Raw genomic sequence first — 22,531 nt, 5'->3', positions numbered from 1 at the left:
AATTTCAACAATTTGACTTCTACTGCAACATATAGGAGAGTGGAAGAAAAAAAAAACTTGAGATCTCAGAAATAGAGCTTATGAGTAAAGTATTAGAATCCATAAATTATAAGCTTAACATGAGGACAGTCAGGACAAAGGTCAGATGTAGTTGGAACTGGCAGTGAAAGGGAATCGCAGGTTAGCCACTAGATCCTCAAACAGAGATTAAAAATGTCCCTCAAAGCTTTCTCTGGTAGCCCAACACTACTTATCCATCCTTTTCCAGAGGTCTACAGCCAATTTTTTCTGTCACCATGTGATTTTGGGAGAAATCAAGATCTGGGAGGAAATGTATTAAGGTGCACTTTATTTTCCAGCAATATAAAATCACTGCAAATCGAGCGATTTGAATCCCCAAGTTGCCATATGTGTTACGTAGCGATTTGTAGCCTCAAACACCAAACTCTGTTCATCTCTCATGATTTACAGCGATTTAAAGTCGCCTGTGTTTAGCTGAAAACCGCCATTTTAAAACCAATACTCCTTTCTGATTGGTTGCAAGTTTTACATGCAAAACTCGAGTGATTTTGACCTCATTAGCATTAAAAAAAAGCAAGGTACTTCCTTATTTAAGTTTATAACGATTTCAGAAGTTAGTGAGAGCTGGTGACAGTGTAGGAGAGAGCTTAGTTTGCGAAAAGGAGTGCGTAAAGGGAGGTTTGTGTTTTTTTTCTCTCTTATTCTGGCTAGTTGCCATTATTTGTCTTATTGTCTGTCTGGATGGTGGACAACACAGTGGCTTAGTAGTTAGCACTTCTACATCACAGCACTGGGGTTATGAGTTCAATTCCCAAATATAGCCTTATCTGTGTGGAGTTTGTATGTTCCCCCTGTGTTTGTGTGGGTTTCCTCTGGGTTCTTCGGTTTCCTTCCTCACTCAAAAACACGCTGGTGGGTTAATTGGCTTCTATTACAATTGATGTTAGTCTCTCTCGGTCTTTGTTAGTGTATGTCAATTAATTTAAACTGTAAGCTCCAATTGGGGCAGGGACTGATTTGAGTGATTTCTCTATACAGCGCTGCAGAATTAGTGGCACTATACAAATAAGTGATGATGGTGAGAGGCAGAAGTCGTGAGGAGGCTAGTGAGAGTGGGGAGGAGGAGGGAGATAGGAGGAGGTAGGCCCTTTTGGGGGCAATACTAAATCTGGGCACAATTTGCGCTTTAGATTTGCAGAGAATTGTGCCCTCATACACAATCTAGTCCCAGTGTATGAGCATATTTTGGGAAGTCTTGCTGCAGAGACCACTTTTGCAAGAAAAATCAACTGTGGTCACAATTATATGACGCTGTGAATGCAGTGGGTCCCATTAAAAGAAGTATTAAAAACTACAGCAAGCGCATCAGTGACATTAAAAGGCTTACATGCTACCCTGGGACATTCTCTACTTTCAGGTATATCTGGATCCTGTTGGATATACCTGGCAGTTATGATGTGTACAGAGGTCTCCAACCCGTTGAATAACAAGGTCAAGCTATAACAAACTATATTATAAAACATAAGAAGCCTAGGCATAGTACAGTTTGGGGGTCGAAAATATTTTTTTCCTAAGGGCAATTCTTAATTATATTTAATACTTTATTGATTTATCGTAAAATAACATATAAATATCATTACACAATTTGTACTATTAGCAAAACATATAATCAAATAATAGTATCAGCATACCATAATTATCAAATGTTTGAAATTTGGTAAAATATAACAACAATAGTCTTGATGTAAAGTACCAACTTTCTGTACAACTCTCCTGCAATGAATTAAACAATGGGCTCCATGATTACAAAGTAAATAGCAATAAATCTTCAGCACATTCTGTCAAATAGCAACAGAACAATGGAAGAAGGAGACACACTATAGCAGGGTTAGTGGAACACTGGTGAATTGTATCATCAGATGAAGCACTGTTTGCAGTGTATAATTAGTTAGGTAGTCCATCATCCCAACAGCCCTGCTTCACATTACATTTAGCTAATAAAGGATGGAAATGTAGATACATTTCTACAGTGTTCCCTTTTTACCTGGTGAGGGTGCAGCAGCATTAGTAATTCTTTCAAAACATAACAACAAAGTAAAGTACATATAGAAGGTCTAAGCCTTGTTGTAGAGTTTCTTCTCCTTTATTTCCTTCAACCCTTTCCAAGTAGTCAAACTAATGTAAGCTTGAGATGCAGAATTGTCAATAATCAAAAAGTTCTGTGACATTTCAAATTGTTGTTTGCACTTAGTTATTTCCTTTGTATATTACCATATCATGTGGGTTTTTTCAGTCTCCTGTGTTTCTTGGTGAGGACAATTACTTTTCACCTCCAGTCATTCAACCTTCTGCCAAATGCAAGCATGTCCTTCATATATAGTGTAAATAATATTAGTTTGATATTGCTACATTGAAAGATTATATTTACATAAAAAATAGACAGTGCATATATAATGTCCTTCTTATAACCCATTAGTCTTTCACATCATCAACTTCAGATCATAGAGATCACTCAGGTATTCCTCATTGTCAGGATCATATCTTAAGGCTTTTTCATAACACTCAATTGCCTCTGAAATGTTACCATTATTCTTATGGATAAATCCCAACAAACCAAACCCCAGAGCATCTGTGCGGTCTCTCTGAATCTTCCGTTCAGCTATTCTTTTTAAACCTTTCTCACAGCCGTCTCTGTGTCGATTTTTTTCAGTTATCTGGAAACCTTTTTTATAATGTTTTATAGCTTCACTTTCAGATTCCTTGTCAAATTGTTCATAACGTCCATAATAGAAGTAGATCTGCTGTTTCTCTTCATTAGTAAGATTGGGGAATGTCAAAACATTTATAAATGTATCGTCTGCTCTTTCGTACTCCATTGCTACACTGTACATTTTTGCTATCTCTATGTATGCATATATAAATGTGTTCTTGTATTCCACTGCTCTTTCAAAATGGAATATGGCTGCATTGATTAATTCAACTTCTCCTGGGTACATTTGTCTATTTCGGATTTCCGCCTGTCTAAATGGCATGTTAACAAGTATTTTTTGTTTGTAACATATTCCTATTTGGTGGTGTATAAATGAAGATGCTGGAGTAAGATCTAATGCAGTTTGCAGGACACGCAGAGCTTCATCCACCATTCCAGCTTTTCTGTAAAACATTGCAACATAGCGAAGTAGATATGGAAGGTTTGGAGCTTGTTCTAGAGCTTCTTCAACATAATTTCTTCCCTCATCAGCTCTGCCTAGGTCTTGTAGCTTCAATGCAAGAAGTGCCTTCACCACGGCATCATTTGGATTTAGCTCTATAGCACGTTTCAACAACGCTAATGATTTGCATTCTGAAGCGGAGCATATTGTGCCATAGAATCCTTCACATCGATAAACTGCTGTTGCGTAGCCAGAGTTCCACTCAGGATCTTCTGGGTCTAGCTCAAGAGCCTTCTCAAAACATTCTTTAGCTTTTTTGCAATATTTACCAGAAAATGTTAACAATGACCACCCTTGTTCCCCATAAACCTCAGCTATATCTTGACTCTCATGTGACAACAGTTTTAATCCCTTATTTATTTGGTCTATTTTGTCTATGTAGCTCTGAGAATCTTCATACTGCTGTAACTGGTAGTAGAACCAGGCGTAGTCCCCAAACGTCACCAGATACTTTCTATCTATCCCATCTGGATTGTTCTCTTTAATATTTTCCTCTGCCTTCCTTAAGTTGGAAATTGCTTTTGTAAAGTCTCCTTTAAGGTGTATTACATAGGCCAGTAGATTATACATTAGGTATTTGTTGTTGGTGACCGGAAATTGGAGTTGGCTGTGCAATCTCTCTTCCAAAGCATCAATATCAACATCCTTTTTCAGAAGACTCCAAGTGAAATGGCATTTTAGCTGTAGCAGCCTTGATGCCAAGTCATTCTCTGTCAGCCCACTATAATAAGAAAACAAGATACGTGGTAAGTATTAGTAGATTGCTAAATTCACCCAAGCAATTAGGTATACACACTTTCACAATTTAACATTTTGGGGATCAGATCTGTTTCAAAACCTTTTTGATTCATCATTTTAACAGAATAATTTTGTGTTGTCCAGCACTCCACTTATGTTGCTGATACAGGTGAAAGTAACAGCATTCCAACTACCCAAAACTATAGAATTGGGAGTACTTAAATGTATTTCTGAGTAAAAACATTTATTTAGTTCATAGTTAACAGTAAAAAAAAGTACAGAAGCTGCAAGAAAAACTGCTCAAATAAAGATGCATAACATAATCCAGTTACAAAAACGCAAAATGTCATTTATTGGGTATGTAATGCACATAAAAAAAGACAATAAATACAAAATATACCACATATAGATACCGACAAATTACAGGTGTCAGAAGTAAATAAATAATGTTCAGTCTAGGGGGCATATTTTTTATTTTTTGAACAAAAGTTTTTTATTGGTATTTCAAGGCAAAGTGGTGATAAACAACAATTCAACAGATACATAGGTGTCAAGTTTCATAACAGTCAAAAAGGAACTAAATGCAGGTGAAGGATCTATGTATACTGGGGATATTTCTGTGTCAGGTATAGGAGGAGACATAGAATGTGGTAGGAGGTTATTCAGGTAAAGTGAGAGAGAAAAAAGGGGGGTAAGGAACAGTTGAACAGTGATGAATTGCTAATGTTGTGAGGGCAGGTGGGGAGAGTCTGGGGAGCATATTTTTACTGTTTTATTATCAGACGATTCAGAGAGAAATTGAGTCAGAGAAAAATGGGGCTCTCTGATCCAGGCTTCACAGCGGGAGTATTGGTATAACTGCATGGGGAGAAAGAGGGAATTAGTGGTACCTGAATTAACTGTTAATCTATCCACCCATGTATTCTTTGTATATTTTATTGTGATCTATTATGAAACATCAGACCAGGGCCGTAACTTGGGCTGTGTGATAGGGGCAACCGCACAGGGCGCAATGCTGAAGGGGGGCACAGTATATGAATATTTTAGGTTCATTTGGTTAAAATTGAGGGCTAAAGGGGCGGCAGTTTTCCTTCTCGCCCCAGGTGCTAACATTTTTAAGTTTCAGCTCTGCATCAGACTTCTCTAATTTAGCAATGATTCTGCCTGGTAAATGTGAAATATTGTATGAAAAAACACTGTGAACACCTTCTTTATGATGTTCCAAAGGAATCAGGAATCCACCATAATGTAGCGAGGAGTGAGAGAAGTGCAGTTAAGGAAATCATACCCTCCGCTGACATCATAGTGAGACACGCAGATAAAGTGGGAACTACTGTCCTGTGGCCAGTGAATGTCTACGAGGCCAAGTTTTCAATGAAATTCCAATTACAGAAAAAGTGTAGGTGTGATCCCAGACACTGGATCTCATTTGGATGAATATTATATAATACCAGTGGGTTTTTTTCTCCCTAAGATACAAAATATCTCAATAAAAAAATTGTTGTTGTTATTGGGAGTCCCTGTATAAACTCTTGTTCCTTTATTGTTTTTTTCTAGACATTCTGTCACCTCCCTTCCTTGATAAGTACAGGACACAATGGAGGTCTGGGTCAGATTATATAGCCCCCCCATGACACAGAAAACATATTATTGGTGTGCTTGCTATCTTTTGTACCTTCACACAATTATTATTTGTTGTGGAGATTACATACTATATATAGCTTTTCAGCACTGAATTGGGTGCTAAATGTGTTCTATACTATGTAAATCTTTCTTGGACTTGTGGGACCGGGATGTCCTTTTTTCCAATGTTTATGACACTTTTATGCAACACATCTATTTATCCATGATGCTCCAGGACCAGGTGACTTTTATTCACTTGTCAGCGTCCCTTGAAATAATAAAAAAATCCCCCTTAACTTACCTTTTAATCGGCTTGTTCTCCTCTTCTTTTCTCCAATTCTGTGCTGCTGATTGTTCTTCTCGCGCGGGTGTCTCCTCTGTGCTGCGCTCCGCAATGGATGTTGGGCGTGATGACATCATGCCCGACATTCACTGCGAGCGCCGCACGGAGGAGGAGACAAGGGAGGCAGCCGGAGTACCAGCTGACGTGACCGCGTGACCACAAGGTAAGTAGTTTCTTTTCTTTTTTTTTTTGCAGGATTTTTTTTTCCATTAAGAGCGCTGCCCTCTTGCCACAACCAAAACTACTTCTGGGCCACATTAACAGGCGTGCTGGGCATCCCTGGTATAGAGGCAGTCCCCCTTCCTATAGTTTAGTATATAGGCAGTCCCCCTCTTCCTATAGTATAGTATATAGGAAGTCCCCCCCTTCCTATAGTATAGGCAGCCAACCTTCCTATAGTATAGTATATAGGCAGCCCCCTTCCTTTAGTATAGTATATAGGCAGCCCTCCCTTCCTATAGTATATTATATAGGCAGCTCTCCCTTCCTATAGTATATTATATAGGCAGCCCCCCTTCCTATAGTATAGTATATAGACAGTCCCCCCTTTCATTAGTATAGTATATAGGCTGCCCACCTATTCCTATAGTATAGTATATAGGCAGTCCCCCCCTTCCTATAGTATATAGGCAGGCCCCCCCTTTCTGTAGTATAGTAGGTAGGCAGTATCCTCCCTTCCTATAGTGTATAGGCAGCCCCCCTTCCTATAGTATAGTATAGGCAGTCCCCCCTTCCTACAGTATAGTATATAGGCAGTCCCCCCTTCCTATAGTATAGTATATAGGCAGCCCCCCTTACTATAGTATAGTATATAGGCAGCCCCCCTTCCTACAGTATAGTATATAGGCAGTCCCCCCTTCCTATAGTATAGTATATAGGCAGCGCCCCCTTGCTACAGTATAGTATATAGGCAGTCCCCCCTTCCTATAGTATAGTATAGGCAGTCCCCCCTTCCTACAGTATAGTATATAGGCAGCCCCCCTTCCTATAGTATAGTATATAGGCAGCCCCCCTTACTATAGTATAGTATAGTATATAGCTAGCCCCCCTTCCTATAGAATAGTATATAGGCAGCCACCACCTTCCTATAGTATTGTATAGGCAGTCCCCCTTTAGTATAGTTAGTATAGGTTAGAGATGGTCACTGACCCCCGTGTTTTGGTTTTGGATTCGGTTTTGGATCTGGATTACCGTTGTGTTTTGGTTTTGGTTTTGGTTTTGCAAAACCGCCATTGCGTGTTTTGGTTTTGGTTTTGGTTTTGTTTGGTTTTGTTTTGCAATTTGTTATAAAAATTACATTTATTGGTGCTAAAATAACATAATTTAGGTATTATTTTGTAGCTACATTATTATTAACCTCAGTAACACTAATTTCCAGTCATTTTTTATTCAATTTTGAACACCTCCTATGTCACAATATGATTTTCATACACTTGAAAAGAAAAATTGCTGCAGTTCTTGCCAGTGATAACAAAAAGGCCATTGTCATGCCTGGGCATAAGACCAAAAATCCACTCTTAAGTGTGGAATTATTTTTACACGAATCCTGGCAAGAGTTGTCTATCCATTTGTAGCATTTTGAAAGCCACACTCAGTAGAGGTAGGGACCTTAACCATCTGGGATCCTCATCCATGTTTCGTCATTTTTCAGCGAGTTATTGGAAAACTGTTGGGAAAATCAGAAACTTCGGTTAAAAAAAAAATAACAACAAGCATTCCAGCATAATCTACCTCCCTTCTCTCATCTACATCCCAGCACCTGCAGTCTTCCCCCCCAACAATTGGCAGTTAAACAATCCTCTGCAAGAGGAAGCAAGAATGAAACCTGTCACCCAGTCGCAAAGCGGATCACAGACGCCCTGGGTACTATGCTAGTGTTAGATCTGCGTCCAATGTTCACTATTAATACAGTTGGTTTAAGACATTTAATTGAGGTGTTATGTCCCTGTTAGCAAATGTCATCACTATACCATTTTACTAGAAAAGCTAATTCTCTCCTGTACCGAAAGTTTACTAAAAATGTCATTATTGGGTGACAAAATGGTATTCTACCCACTGTACACTTAACCACAGATATGTGTACAAGCGTAACTGGGCAAACAAAATATTATATGATTGTGAAAGCCCACTGGGTTGGTCATTCGCCTTCCCCAGCATGGACAGCAGCAGCATGTACCCAGGTACATCACATTTTTGAGAAGTAGGCTACTCTGTGTATCAGCAGCTTCACTAAGAGGCATACAGCTGACAAACTGTTCCAAAAACTAAGGGATGTCATTGAAAGATGGCTAATCCTGCTTGGAGTCTCCTGAGGATATGTCATTTCTGATTACGACCCCAATATTGGTCCAGCATTACAGCGGGGCTGAATTCCATCACATTTCCTGTTTTGCACACACTATCAACTTGGTGTTACAGAACTTTTGAAAAATGACATGCAGGAGATGCTGTTTGTGTCCATAAACATTTAGGGTCAATTTGTGGTTTCTGCAACAGCATGTAGGAGAATACAGCAGCTGCAAGAAGATTAGCATTTGAGGGGAATATACTTTAGTCCAGCGAAGTAGTTACCTGTGAAGAAAGTGCAGACACGGTTAGCTTGAGTCAAGTGATTGCCTTAATAATAGATTTTGAAAAGGTGCTACATAAAATTATAGTGTGCAATAAAACAAAGTAAATGTGCTAACTATATTTTAATTGTAGATGAAATACTTAATTTTCTTTGCAAGGATCCCAGACTTATCAACATCTTGTTGGGACGTCTTCTCCTTCAGTTTCTCTGGCAACTGCTTGTAGTAAAAGAAATTGCTTTCCCAAGACACCCAGTGGTGATGCAGATGAGTCCGCTAAACATTTTGATATTTGCTGTGCTGTAAAAGAATTGCCCAAAAACCGTGACAGCTCTGCCCTAAAATCAACTAGTCATTCCCTTTGGAAGGCCATTATCAGCAATTACATCATACTACACAGACTTCTATGATATTGGGATATTGGGATGAATTAGTATTGTTGGAGGAAGATTATCACTAAACCCTGCCACCTCTCCAGTTTCGCAGTGAGCTATGGTACAATAAAATGTAACTGCAGATTTAGACCAAGACTGTCAGCCCTATTATTTCTATTTCAGCAATTACAATTAGCAATGGAGCAATGGAGCTCTTCTCTTTGGGTGTTACCTATATAACGCAGCACAATTTGCCTGCAAATTCTACAGACAAGCCTGCTTGTCTTCCTCTCCATCAATGACTCTTAGCAATTGAGCACTCGTCTTTGGGTGTATATTACACCCAAACATTATTAGTGAAAATTATGAAAAATACAGTTTAATCCCTGATAGGCCCTCCACCATCCTTTGCATGTTAATAGTAGGATTGGTTGGAATTATGGTCAAGGTCACACATTTTTTTGACAAATCCTTCAAACCAGCCCAGATGTCAAACTGTTGTGGTCTGCCCCCTGCGTCATCCCTGCTTGTGTTTGGAAAGTGCATATTGGTGCCAGAACCTCACATGCCAGAACTGCTCCCACTGGTGCCACACTGCTGCAGGACTTACACAATCAACCGCATCCTCATCGTCGGATACCCAAATCTCCCCCACATCCTCTTCTAAAGACAAAGTGTCATCCTCACTTGGTGTATCACCGGCTACACTCGGGCTGTTCAGGCACATATCAGCAGAACTGCTGAAAGGGCCCTTCTTTATGGGTAGACTAACAGAATGGTCACGATTAGACATCCCACTGTTGGATGGACTCTCCACAGGGATTGTTGTCATTTGTGAATCAGAGCAAATATTCTCCTGTAATGCCTCACTGTTATCTTGCAGCTCGGCTTTGACGCGTAACAGTAGTTGTGCACCAATTGTAGGCTGGGTAACTTTTTGGGATCTGCCACTAATAGCCAAAGGTGAAGGCCTCATTCTCTCTTTGCCACTGCGTGTGTAGAATGGCATGCTTGCAATTTTTTTTTTATCGTCACTTAACTTTTGCTCAGTTACACTTCTTTTTCGCTTCAATACAGTAAATTTTTTTTTGGTTTTTGTTTTTTGCACTAATTTGAAAACACTCTGTTGTTTGACATCGCCTTGGCCAGATGACGTACTGGGAACACTAACATCAGGACTGGTGACAGAACCTGGTTGCTCATTTAGATCATATGTGGACTGCTTTGAATCCATTGCGTAGATACTGCTGACAGATATGACTTTTGACAGCCAGAAATATTAATGCACAATTAGAGAGGACACCCCAAAAACACTGAGGAGTGCTAACATTTATTGAGTAGATACTGCTGACAGATATGACTTTTGACAGCCAGAAATATTAATGCACAATTAGAGAGGACACCCCAAAAACACTGAGGAGTGCTTAAAATTATTGAGTAGATACTGCTGACAGATATGACTTTTGACAGCCAGAAATATTAATGCACAATTAGAGAGGACACCCCAAAAACACTGAGGAGTGCTTAAAATTATTGAGTAGATACTGCTGACAGATATGACTTTTGACAGCCAGAAATATTAATGCACAATTAGAGAGGACACCCCAAAAACACTGAGGAGTGCTTAAAATTATTGAGTAGATACTGCTGACAGATATGACTTTTGACAGCCAGAAATATTAATGCACAATTAGAGAGGACACCCCAAAAACACTGAGGAGTGCTTAAAATTATTGAGTAGATACTGCTGACAGATATGACTTTTGACAGCCAGAAATATTAATGCACAATTAGGGAGGACACCCCAAAAACACTGAGGAGTGCTAAAATTTATTGAGTAGATACTGCTGACAGATATGACTTTTGACAGCCAGAAATATTAATGCACAATTAGAGAGGACACCCCAAAAACACTGAGGAGTGCTTAAAATTATTGAGTAGATACTGCTGACAGATATGACTTTTGACAGCCAGAAATATTAATGCACAATTAGAGAGGACACCCCAAAAACACTGAGGAGTGCTTAAAATTATTGAGTAGATACTGCTGACAGATATGACTTTTGACAGCCAGAAATATTAATGCACAATTAGGGAGGACACCCCAAAAACACTGAGGAGTGCTAAAATTTATTGAGTAGATACTGCTGACAGATATGACTTTTGACAGCCAGAAATATTAATGCACAATTAGAGAGGACACCCCAAAAACACTGAGGAGTGCTTAAAATTATTGAGTAGATACTGCTGACAGATATGACTTTTGACAGCCAGAAATATTAATGCACAATTAGAGAGGACACCCCAAAAACACTGAGGAGTGCTTAAAATTATTGAGTAGATACTGCTGACAGATATGACTTTTGACAGCCAGAAATATTAATGCACAATTAGGGAGGACACCCCAAAAACACTGAGGAGTGCTAAAATTTATTGAGTAGATACTGCTGACAGATATGACTTTTGACAGCCAGAAATATTAATGCACAATTAGAGAGGACACCCCAAAAACACTGAGGAGTGCTTAAAATTATTGAGTAGATACTGCTGACAGATATGACTTTTGACAGCCAGAAATATTAATGCACAATTAGAGAGGACACCCCAAAAACACTGAGGAGTGCTTAAAATTATTGAGTAGATACTGCTGACAGATATGACTTTTGACAGCCAGAAATATTAATGCACAATTAGAGAGGACACCCCAAAAACACTGAGGAGTGCTAACATTTATTGAGTAGATACTGCTGACAGATATGACTTTTGACAGCCAGAAATATTAATGCACAATTATGGGGGACAACCCAAAAGCGCTGGGGAGTGCCAAATATGAAGAAAAAATAATAAACCTCTATCCTCCTCTCTGCACTAGCGATTTTGGTTAGAGCAATTGCAAGAACAATATTGTATTCTTTCTCTGTCCCTGCTCTAATTAGCCTATGACTACACCCTGCTCTCTCCCTCTGTCAAATGGCGATGGATTGCTGTGGAGGCGTGTATTTATAAAGTTGAAGTATCGCGAGAACCGAGTCCCGAGATCCGACGACGTCACAATGACGTTCGGCCTCGATTTGGATTCGGAATTGGCGGGAGAGTACCGAGCTGCTCAGCTCGGTACTCGGATACCCAAAGTTCGGGTGGGTTCGGTTCTCGGAGAACCGGACCCGCCCATCTCTAGTATAGGTAGCCCCCCTTAGTATAGTATAGTATTGTCAGCCCCTCATAGTATAATATAGTATAGGCAGCCCCCCCCTCTTTCCCCCTGTGGACAACCCCCCAATACCTGTGAAAAAAAGTTTTTGTTTTTTTTAACCTGAGAAACAAGGAGGCCTCCAGGGTGGCCTCGTTAGGCCATCGGCCTACCGGGAAACTTCCCGGTAAGGTCTATGGCCATTTTGCGACTGGCTAAGTCTCAGAAAGTATGATGAGGCAAACACAAATAACACACTTGGAGTGGGGGTGGAGAAGAAAACAGCAAAAGCAAAAAAACATAAAAGACACAACAGGGAAAAATAATGAATGACAGGCAAGACACAGGAGGGAAATGACAGATACAGCACAGGGAGAACTGTAAGTGAAAGAAAAGACATAAGGAAAGGGGACATCGATAAGATATAGGAAGAGTGGAGGGGTGCCTAGGCAAACCCAAGGAGAAGAGGATGCAAAGACATGATGGGAAAAGGGGACAGACAAAACACAGGAAGGATATGGGATTATGACATTACATAGTCTATCGGATGCATAGATAAGACACCTGAGAAAATGATTAACTTTGAAAAGCATTTTGAATATGATAACATCATTATACAGAAATCAGTGGTTCATTCTCAGACTCATTCTACATGTCAAATGGCTCTAGGGCCACTATATTCCTTAATATTTGTGTTATGTATGGAAACCTTGGCAAAGACTATTAGAGTAGGCTGATATTACGCCTAGGAATGGATCACTAGGAAATTAAAGGCATACACCTACCAGAGAAAAGAGGCAAGAGGTACAGGATAGAAAAGAGGGAGCTTAACACAGTTCAGAAAAATCACAAACATTTGTTTTCTCTGTCAGCTGGGAGTAAATCTTTATTACTTCATTTTCTTTTGATCTGGACAATCACTTATTTCTACCTCAAAATAATCCAAATCGATCTGTACCACTGACCCTAGACTTTTGGTTCCTTAGCCCAATGACTATGACTAAATAAAAAAAAAAACATTGCTAAAGCATCTGATAAATGCAGCCAAACAGCCATTGCTTTCATATAGAAAACCCCTTCCCCTCCAATCATCCTAGAGTAGTTCAACATAATATGGCTATGGGAGATGTGGCTACCTCTGCCTCTGACAGATACTCTGAATTTACAGTCACTTGGTTTTAATGGTTAAAATCTGATAGTTCCCCAAAAATATTCTGAATCATAACCTAGCCCAAGTACTTCACAATCTTCTAACCTTCTATTGCCCAAGAGAGATTTCTCAAACTACTCCCTATAGTTAACCATATTAGATTACCCAACACATGTTTCTGGCAGGAATTAATGCTACTGCCCCAACGCATAACCTTGATAAGAATATATATTCAAATACCCTTTCATCCCTCCACCCAGCCTATTGTCCCCCACCCAGTATTTCATTTCAGTTTTATGTTTTATATTGTTAACTTATAGTTTCCCCCCTTCATCCTTGTTTACTTTCTTTTGTTTCTTTGTGAATTGAAAAGTAACTAAATAAATGACCATCTACAATATTATTTAATATGGTCACTATTCAGAATGCTAAAAATCATGAGAGACATTTTTTTATTTATTGTACTGTACCTCATTTTGCCAAAATCTGTGTCACCCCAACTCATCTCTTTAACTTGAAGGTATGCAGCTTCTCAGTTCTGGGAATATAAACTACTCACTACTGCAGCCTTTTTATAGGAAGGCAATATGGATAGATAGTGTTAGTGGGAGGAGTGAAGGAAGAATCGATACTCAGGGAATATGACAACAGAAAAAGAATTAATGTGAGGGTGCTGTAAAACTGATATAGAAAGTTTATGGTGTCAAACAAAGTTCATATATACAACTTGTTTCACAGAAAAGTGAAATCCTGTTAAAGTATCTGGTTGCAATTCACGACAATGCTGATCAGGTAATTAATCTATTAGTCTATAGATATATGGTGCATCTAAAAGGCAAAATCCTCAACTAAAAAACTATATAAAATACACAACCTATCCAATCTCAATGGCATAGCTATACCAATATTGTCAATGGGAATATATGATTTACACATAAACATAAATATGGCTAATATTTGATTAGGACATACCTACATATTTAAAACAATGAAAACATGCATAAATAAAGCAAGGGTACCACACACCACAAAACTGATCACAGATATGATTTCATATGGAAAACTGCCTGATATATTGAAGTAACATTGCCATTCAATAAAGTGCACTCAAAACACTCTCAAAAATATTAAATCAATAAAGATGTCCAAAAAAATGAGTATCTTGTCATAGTCTCCTCCTCTTGTCTCAGCTCTGCAATTTTCCCCTTAAATTTTAACTTTTCTTCCTACCCTTTCTTTCACTTCCTCACTTATTTTACCTACCTTGTATGTCCCTGTTTTTATGTATGATCTGTGTTTCATAATGAATGGTTCTGTGGACCATAGTGGTACCTTCCGAAGAAGAAGAAGAAGAAAGAAGAAAGAAGAAAGAAGAAAGAAGGAGAAAGAAAAAGAAGAAGACAAGGCTATCGTAAGATATAATTGTATTTTTAAGATATAATTTATTCCATTCTATTCATCATGTGCCCATAATTACATGATGCAACACAGCATTAGCAAGTGTTCCAATTGTAAATGTATCATCAAATATAAGGTCTACCCATAACAATGTAATTTCTGTTTTTTCCCTAATGCTTTACAAATTATTGTGTTATGCAGCCAGTAAAATGAGTGCCTTGTTCTCAGTTTCTGACAATTGCTGTATCTGTTTTTGCCCATAGGCAAGCTTCAACCAAATGCAAACAACTACATTTTCAAAATTGCAATCCTTTTTCATTTGAAGAAAATCAAGTTGAGGTCTTACCCACACTCCTTAAGTTCCTCTGATTCTGTTTTAAATTTATATTTCTCAACCTAGACTTCCTGGTTGGGACTTTTCCTGTTTTAGTAGCTTCATTTTGCCAGTGACATTGTTTTCCATTGAGAAGCAGAGATTTTGAACCTCTTTGCTCAATGACTCTCCTGCAAAAATCAAAGGTACCTTTCAGGAAAAACTTGAACTTCTTCTAAGTACTTGCAAGCCTTTGAACCATAGTGTGTACATAATGCTAGTGTGTCTGATGGTGGACATTTACTATCAATGATCCAAATCATATAACTTCTCAGTTTACACCTTCAGTCACACAAACAACAGAGCTTGTTGCAGTGATTACTGAAAGGACAATTTCAACAATTTGACTTCTACTGCAACATATAGGAGAGTGGAAGAAAAAAAAAACTTGAGATCTCAGAAATAGAGCTTAAGAGTAAAGTATTAGAATCCATAAATTATAAGCTTAACATGAGGACAGTCAGGAAAAAGGTCAGATGTAGTTGGAACTGGCAGTGAAAGGGAATCGCAGGTTTGCCACTAGATCCTCAAACAGAGATTGAAAATGTACCTCAAAGCTTTCTCTGGTCGCCCAACGCTACTTATCCATCATTTTCCAGAGGTCTACATCCCACTTTTTCTGACACCAGGTGATTTTAGGAGAAATCAAGATCTGGGAGAAAATGTATCAAGGTGCACTTTTTTTTTTCAGTGATATAAAATCACTGCAAATCGAGAGAGAGATAAACGGCGATTTGGATCCCCAAGTTTCCATATGTATTACGTAGCGATTTTTAGCCTCAAACACCAAGGGCTAGAATTACTAAGCTGCGGGTTTGAAAAAGTGGGGATGTTGCCTATAGCAACCAATCAGATTCTAGCATTCTATCATTTTGTAGAAGGTACTAAATAAATGAAAGTTAGAATCTGATTGGTTGCTATAGGCAACATCCCCACATTTTCAAACCCGCAGCTTAATAAATCTAGCCCCAAATCTCTGTTCTTCTCTCATGATTTGCAGTGATTTAAACTCGCCTGTGTTTAGCGATACATTTACCCCCTGGAGGCTTATCTAAAGTGACAATTACTGGAGTCAGGTACACACCTGAGTTTTCACTCTAGATTCACCATGCAAGTTCATTAATTTCCTACAGGTATTTACACTAATAAAATTTGCGTGTAGCCTGGTGCAGATCATATTGTAGAAGTTGCCTGGATGATGCCGGAACATCTAGTAATTTTCCAGGATACATAGACCTGACATTTGAATGCAATGTCCAGTATCCCTTTGCTGGTCTAATACACATGATTCACTCTAGGCAGACTTCCATACATGTTAATTTATGAAGCTTAAGATGTGTATCATTAAAAGTATGTGGCTGGGAAAAAATGGAAGTTTCATATAAACAAAATCTAATTCCATTTAAATACACCCCCTCCCCCTTTAATTCATATTAACAGTGACCAAACATATATATTTATAAATAGGAATATGAATGGCAACCCATACACCGAATAAAGCTGTCTAAAATGAATTGAGTCAACTTGACATAGCTTTATTTGATATCTATACATTGGTAAATTTATATTGGATTGATTTATGATAAAATTGGGTTTGTATGACAAGCACCAGTAAAAATCTACTTCTTACAAGCAATTGGGATTAAAAAGTGAATTGTAAAGGTGAGGATGTAAAATTCTGTCATCAGACTAGCTGACCACTCATAAACCAGCAGGTGGAAGAAAGTGAGAACCAGTTTTTAAAAGACCAAGCCATCTAATAGCTATTGTCAGTCTTTGGAAACATATCTGTAATAAATTGTAAGCTGTCCACCTTTCCTGCCAGGCCCAGGAGCTGGATTTATAACTTGTATCTAAGTTTCTATTTTCTGCTTTTATATTATATTTGTTCTTGTGGCATGTCATTTTCATTAATTGTTTTTATAATCTGTAAGCATTGTTGCCTTTTGCTTTGCATATTAAATGTTCACCAACTAAACACAAGGGGGTAAATTTATCAAGCAGCTAGTTTCTGGCAGTTTTAAAAAGTGGAGATGTTGCCTATAGCAACCAATCAGATTCTAGCTATCATTTTGTAGAATGTACTAAATAAATGATAACTAGAATCTGATTGGTTGATATAGACAACATCTCCACTGTTCTAACCTGCCAGAAACTCGCAGTTTGATAAATTTACTCCTTGATGTTGCTAAAAACTATAACAATGCTCTAATTACGCAGGCAGTATTTAATAAACATATGCTGCTGACACACTTAAACTTGCTCAAACAGTGCAATACCGTAATCTTGTAATAAAACGGTAATGCAGTAATAAATGTCCAAATCTTTGTTATCCACTAGTATCAGTAGTACAAATCCTTGCTTGTTTGATAGAAGACATTAGGAACACTTATGCTATTCAGATGAATAAAGAAATAACACAGTTTACTTGAATCACTGGGCTTGGCAGAGCAATAAAGCCAGCAGTGATAACAAACAACCTGCAGAATCTTCTCATGAATGTAATATCCAATACTCCTACTCCCTCACTTGATGTTTCTCAAAATGGAGGTAGAAGCTGGTGCAAATAATATGGTGGCTGCTCCTTTCTATTAGCTATAATGATGAAACTTCACTGCTTTCTGTTTAACTAAACTGTGGTGACATAACTCTGTCCAGTAAATAGATAACTCAATAAATAATCAGTACATCCCACAGTCCTTCAACCGTCACTTTCAGCACAGCTTCTCTCAGCAATGGAGTAAGTCTGACCAGGGCCGTCTCTTCCATTGGGCACAATGGGCAGGTGCCCGGGGGCCCTGTGGGCAAGGGGGCCCGGCTGAGGCAGCGCTGCATAATACCCCTCACAAGGTCTGGGGTTTGCAATTAGTAAGAGGGAAGCCCACTCTAGCTGCAGGGTTTGCCCAGTTTCTGTGTACGGATGGCCTGTGTAAGGCACTTAATAATGGAAAAAAAAATCCTGCAAAAAATCTAAATGCTTACCTTGCGGTCACGCGGTCACGTCAGCTGGCGATCCGGTCCCCCCCTGATCTCCTCCTCCGTGCGGAGCCTATTAAGCAACTGACCCCAGATAGAATTTAATGATGGAGGTTGTAGTCTGGGTCTACCTATTTACCGCCTTAAGCACCCCACACTTCCTAAGGTATATGCCACATGGATTTTACCCCAAAGACTACATTCCCCCTACTACAAAAATGTCTAATTAGGAAGTCCTTATAAAACTTGAGCTATGCCACCAAGCTGTATCTACTCTCAGATGAGTCTCTTTATCGGATAGCCACAAAAATCTCGTTACCTACTTGGCCCAGTCAGTCATTGACGTGGAGTTGAAACAGCTGCCAGCTTTTTTATTTTTGAGGATGGGGGAGGTTGAGGAAGGGGGGTTGGCACCCAGAGCACAGTGTTTTTGCAGCCCTGGGCCCTCTATCTACATCTTCCGGTGTCGCACTTGTATATTTGCATGTTTAGCACTATGACTGAAAAGCACATAAAATAGGTCTTTGCAAACCTACCTTAATACTTGCACTAGCAAAGGTAAGTTTATTTGATTCAAATTACTACTTGTTGCCTTGATAAAAGTTGCTATGTTTAAGTAATAATAAACTTAGCCCTGAACTGTACAAGCAAGTCCTTCACATTCCGAAGTCATGAAGTTTACAGGTGTCACGAATAGCACTCACCTGAGCCTGCATGATGTGTGTGTGACAAAGGGTTTGGTTCTCCCTTAGAACTAATCTAGCACAATTTACTTTAGTCAGAGTTAACATAGACCACAATGTTCTGCCCGTTTTTCAATTATGTAACGTTTTGACCAAACTGTCGCGTGAGACTTGAACTTATTAAGTGTAATTTAATGTGGAAAATACACAATGCTTAAGATAAAACAGTTAGTAAAATGATATACAAATATAATGCAATTGCTTCTTATAAAATAAAAAGGATAAAACACAGAATTGATATCTCACGTATTATCAAGTTTCTGGTGCTAGGAGAAGCAGGAAAATGGGACACTCTTCAATATCAGATTGACTCCCAAAAATTAACAAATCCTTAGTTTCACAGTGCAGTTTTGAAACCAAGCTGCTGGGCCCACAGCCCCCGTTCCTGTGATGTCAGTACTAAAAGGCCTGTGTGAATGCAAATTAGGGTTTTATGACCCCTGTGGACACAGCTTCTAAGTCAGGTTTCAAATACCCTGTCCCAACTTATTACCAGAATGGCTTACAAACATGATTTTACCTCCACACAACAGTTCACAAGTTTCCCTTCCTCTGCATACCACACATGCCTCTGGTAAGTATGATATTGGAGAAAAATATTTGATATTTTCCTATGACCGTATTCAGCTGAATTTGTCATTAACACATAACCCTGTCTCTGCAGTCGGCCTGTCTGTGGCTTCCCAGAGGTGTGATAAGCTCGGTACACATTGAAGAATTGTTCAGACCGACGTGCTATCTCAAACGATTATACCTAAGACTGAAGGTCCGATCAGTGTGACGATTCATGCACACACACTGATACGATTTACAGATCTGTGCTCTTCATCTGGTCCTTTGTCTGGTCCTCTAATCCGGAGAATGGCAGCACAATATTCATTCATTCACTACTGTCACATTGTCACACTGATTAAAATCGCCTTGTTATAGCTATCCACATGTCCTAACGAATTTTGCTAGCTTCTGTGACTCTGAAACAAAATATTCTGTCTCAGAACGAACAAATGAATTATTCCTTCTACAGCACTCTCTACATTTATTCACCGGGACATTCAGTGCTAACATCGGCTGAAAAGAGCCCGACTCTGTAAACTCTATGGAGATCGTCAACATGAGTGCATACACACTACATGATCGTTAGCTGATTGATCAGAAAAAATTGAATGGTACGACCAACCAAATGAGGCGATAATCGTCTATTTGGGCAGACTTTTGACCATACACACTACACACACTGACCCGACTTTCGAACGAGTGGTCGTATGTCGGCTGGTTGAGCCGATTATTGGACAAAAACCCTGTAGTGTGTACCCAGCTTTAGATTTCACTGTCCTGAAAGAGATATTTTCAAAGGCTTTCACTTTTGCGACCTGCCATAAATGATACTGTCACAATCTAGTGTCTTTCATGTTAAACAGGCCCCAGTGGCTGGAGGTATCCACTATCAACTTTCTGTATGTAGTTAACTATATATGTGTAATATATACTAGATATATCCCTCTGGAGCAGTGGCGGATCCAGGGGGGGGCGATCGGGGCATTCGCCCCCCCTAGCAGCAAAAAGCTAGGTCCCAGCTGCCGATTAAAATGGGAGGGGCGAGGCTAAGCGCGAGCGGGAGGCGGGGCTAAATGTGGGCCAACCAATCAGAGTGGTCCCAGCCGGCGACCACAACGGGAGGGAACGGGGCCAATCGCGGGCGGAAGGCGGGGTTAACGCAGGTCAGCCAATCAGAGCAAAGGAGGGGCGTGATTATGCAAAATCGCCCCGCCTAAACATAAAGTCTAGATCCGCCCCTGCTCTGGAGGCAATGTTCCCAGGTGGGTATTGTAGATAATGCAAGTTGTGATAACAGTAATTTTCCATAAGAGCTCAGCACTCCAACAGCAATGGACCAATAGTAAATGTCTCTGATATACACCGACCAGCCAGAACATTAAAACCACCTGCCTAACATTGTGTAGGTCCCTCTCATGCTGCCAAAACAGCTCTGACCCATCAGGCCATGTACTCCACAAGACCTCTGAAGGTATCCTGTGGCATCTGGCACCATGACGTTAGCAGCAGATCCATTAAGTTGTGAAGTGGCTCTGATTTGTATTTTCAACACATCCCACAGATGTGGGGAATTTGGTGGCCAAGTCCACACCAAAAAAGACTTGCTTGCTGCATGCTTGCAATTACAGATGTTTATAGTGGCAGGTATGCGCCTGGCACCAATTACTATCTCCTATCTTACCAGTTCCTTCCCTGCCACAGTCCAGATGCCAGTACAGTGAATGCATTTGAGTTATAACATTTTGACAGTCTCTTATAGAATGCTTTTCTCATTATGTAAATTGATCTAGGCCATTGGAAGGTCACTACTGCCATGGTTTGTGACACCACATGTTAAGGACAAATTCATGATCTCTATTTTCCACTCTTCAGGAAATGGAATGTCTTTGAATACCTCTTCTTAAAAATGTATATAACTATATACATCAGTGGACCTCCACATCATATTGTGTTTTACACCTCTGTAATCTGAGTCCCAGCTTTTGTCTCTTTTAGCATCTATTTTGCGTACTGAAACAATGAAAACAATTACATTTGGGCATCTTAATTATGATTGGGACTCAAGTTCCATCGTTTAATCATCTTCAATCCTTCTGATTCCACGTTTTTCTAACCCTTTTTATTACTCACTTTTCTTTGAACCTACTCATACCAATAAGAAAAATCCTGCCAAAGCACACTATTAGAAGTACTTCTAGTAATTTCACCCCATTTATTTTCTCATGCTGGGATCTTTTTTGCAGAAGTTAGTGATTATTGCTTTACTGCTGCCATAAAGCGGTCCTTAAACAAAGCAGCATCAGGTGAGTTCTCTACCAAAAGATTAATATGGAACTTTCAATCCCTGCATATATCAATGATTCAAATGCCTTTCTGCTGCAGGCCTTTTATTTAGCCGAATCCAGGCACCAGTAAGGCTGAGTTGTGGTTTGGATGGGTTGGGTACGATTTTCCGAATCTGTCGATACTTATCCTGTGGACACCAAAATGGTGACAGGTTAGATGTTGACAGATTCATTCTGACAAAATGTTTAAAATATAGACATTGTGATTGTCATCAGTAGTAATGTCAACAGTTACAATGCCGACATTAAAAGAACAATGCCAGCGGGACGGGCAGCTATAAAGCAAACAGACCCGCTGGCACAAACAGTTATAAAAAACAAATAAAAACACTAATAATGCTTAACCCCCCTGTGACTGGGTCACTGATAAATAACTTTGGTATATATTTATTTAAAGGAAATAGCGAAGGGCGCTTATTTATATAATTGCATGTGCACTTATTTTTGATATTGTGTATATTGTGAGATAGGAAATCATTATAGCTGAGACCAGGGTAGAAAATTTGGTTTTTCTGTTTTAAACCTTTCAAAAGCAAATACCTTATCTCTGATACAATAAGTCTTTGTTTTGAAAGCCTTTTGCATATCTTGGTGCAAGGAACTGCTTAGTTGTTCCTGTCTTTGGGAACGCGTATCCTGCTACTGTCTAATGAAAGGATTCGCGTTGATTGGATGTTTTGATATGTGAAGCCTTTTGAAGGCAGAAAGGCAGGGGCGCACGCAGGATTGTCAGGGGGCGTTCCCCCCCTGACCCTCCCCCCCAAAAAAAACACGCGAGAGCATGCGCAGCAGCTCCGTTTCGGCAGCACTGTCCTATACAGCAGCCGTGGCGCTGTCAAAGAAGCGTATACAATACAGCACCGCCACGGACGCTTCTTTGACAGCGCTGTGGCTGCTGTATAGGATAGTGCCACTATGGT

General features: G+C 39.4%; 1 protein-coding gene across 1 annotated transcript; it reads right to left on the bottom strand.

Annotated features, from left to right (window-relative positions):
* Positions 1-2,291: 2,291 nt before the first annotated feature.
* On the bottom strand, positions 2,292-21,784 carry LOC142095324 (interferon-induced protein with tetratricopeptide repeats 5-like). Its single transcript, XM_075178279.1, has 2 exons — positions 21,636-21,784; positions 2,292-3,954 (listed from the first exon to the last, which is right to left on the bottom strand). The coding sequence occupies exons 1-2, from the start codon at positions 21,782-21,784 to the stop codon at positions 2,502-2,504; spliced, it is 1,602 nt and encodes a 533-aa protein (XP_075034380.1). The 3' UTR covers positions 2,292-2,501.
* Between the last annotated feature and the right edge of the window lie 747 nt (positions 21,785-22,531).

The sequence above is a fragment of the Mixophyes fleayi genome, chromosome 6 (assembly GCF_038048845.1).
Source record: "Mixophyes fleayi isolate aMixFle1 chromosome 6, aMixFle1.hap1, whole genome shotgun sequence".
In the NCBI taxonomy this organism is placed as follows: domain Eukaryota; kingdom Metazoa; phylum Chordata; class Amphibia; order Anura; family Limnodynastidae; genus Mixophyes; species Mixophyes fleayi.
The sequence above is the reverse complement of the archived record's forward strand: the minus strand, read 5'-3'. Positions and strand labels throughout refer to the sequence as shown.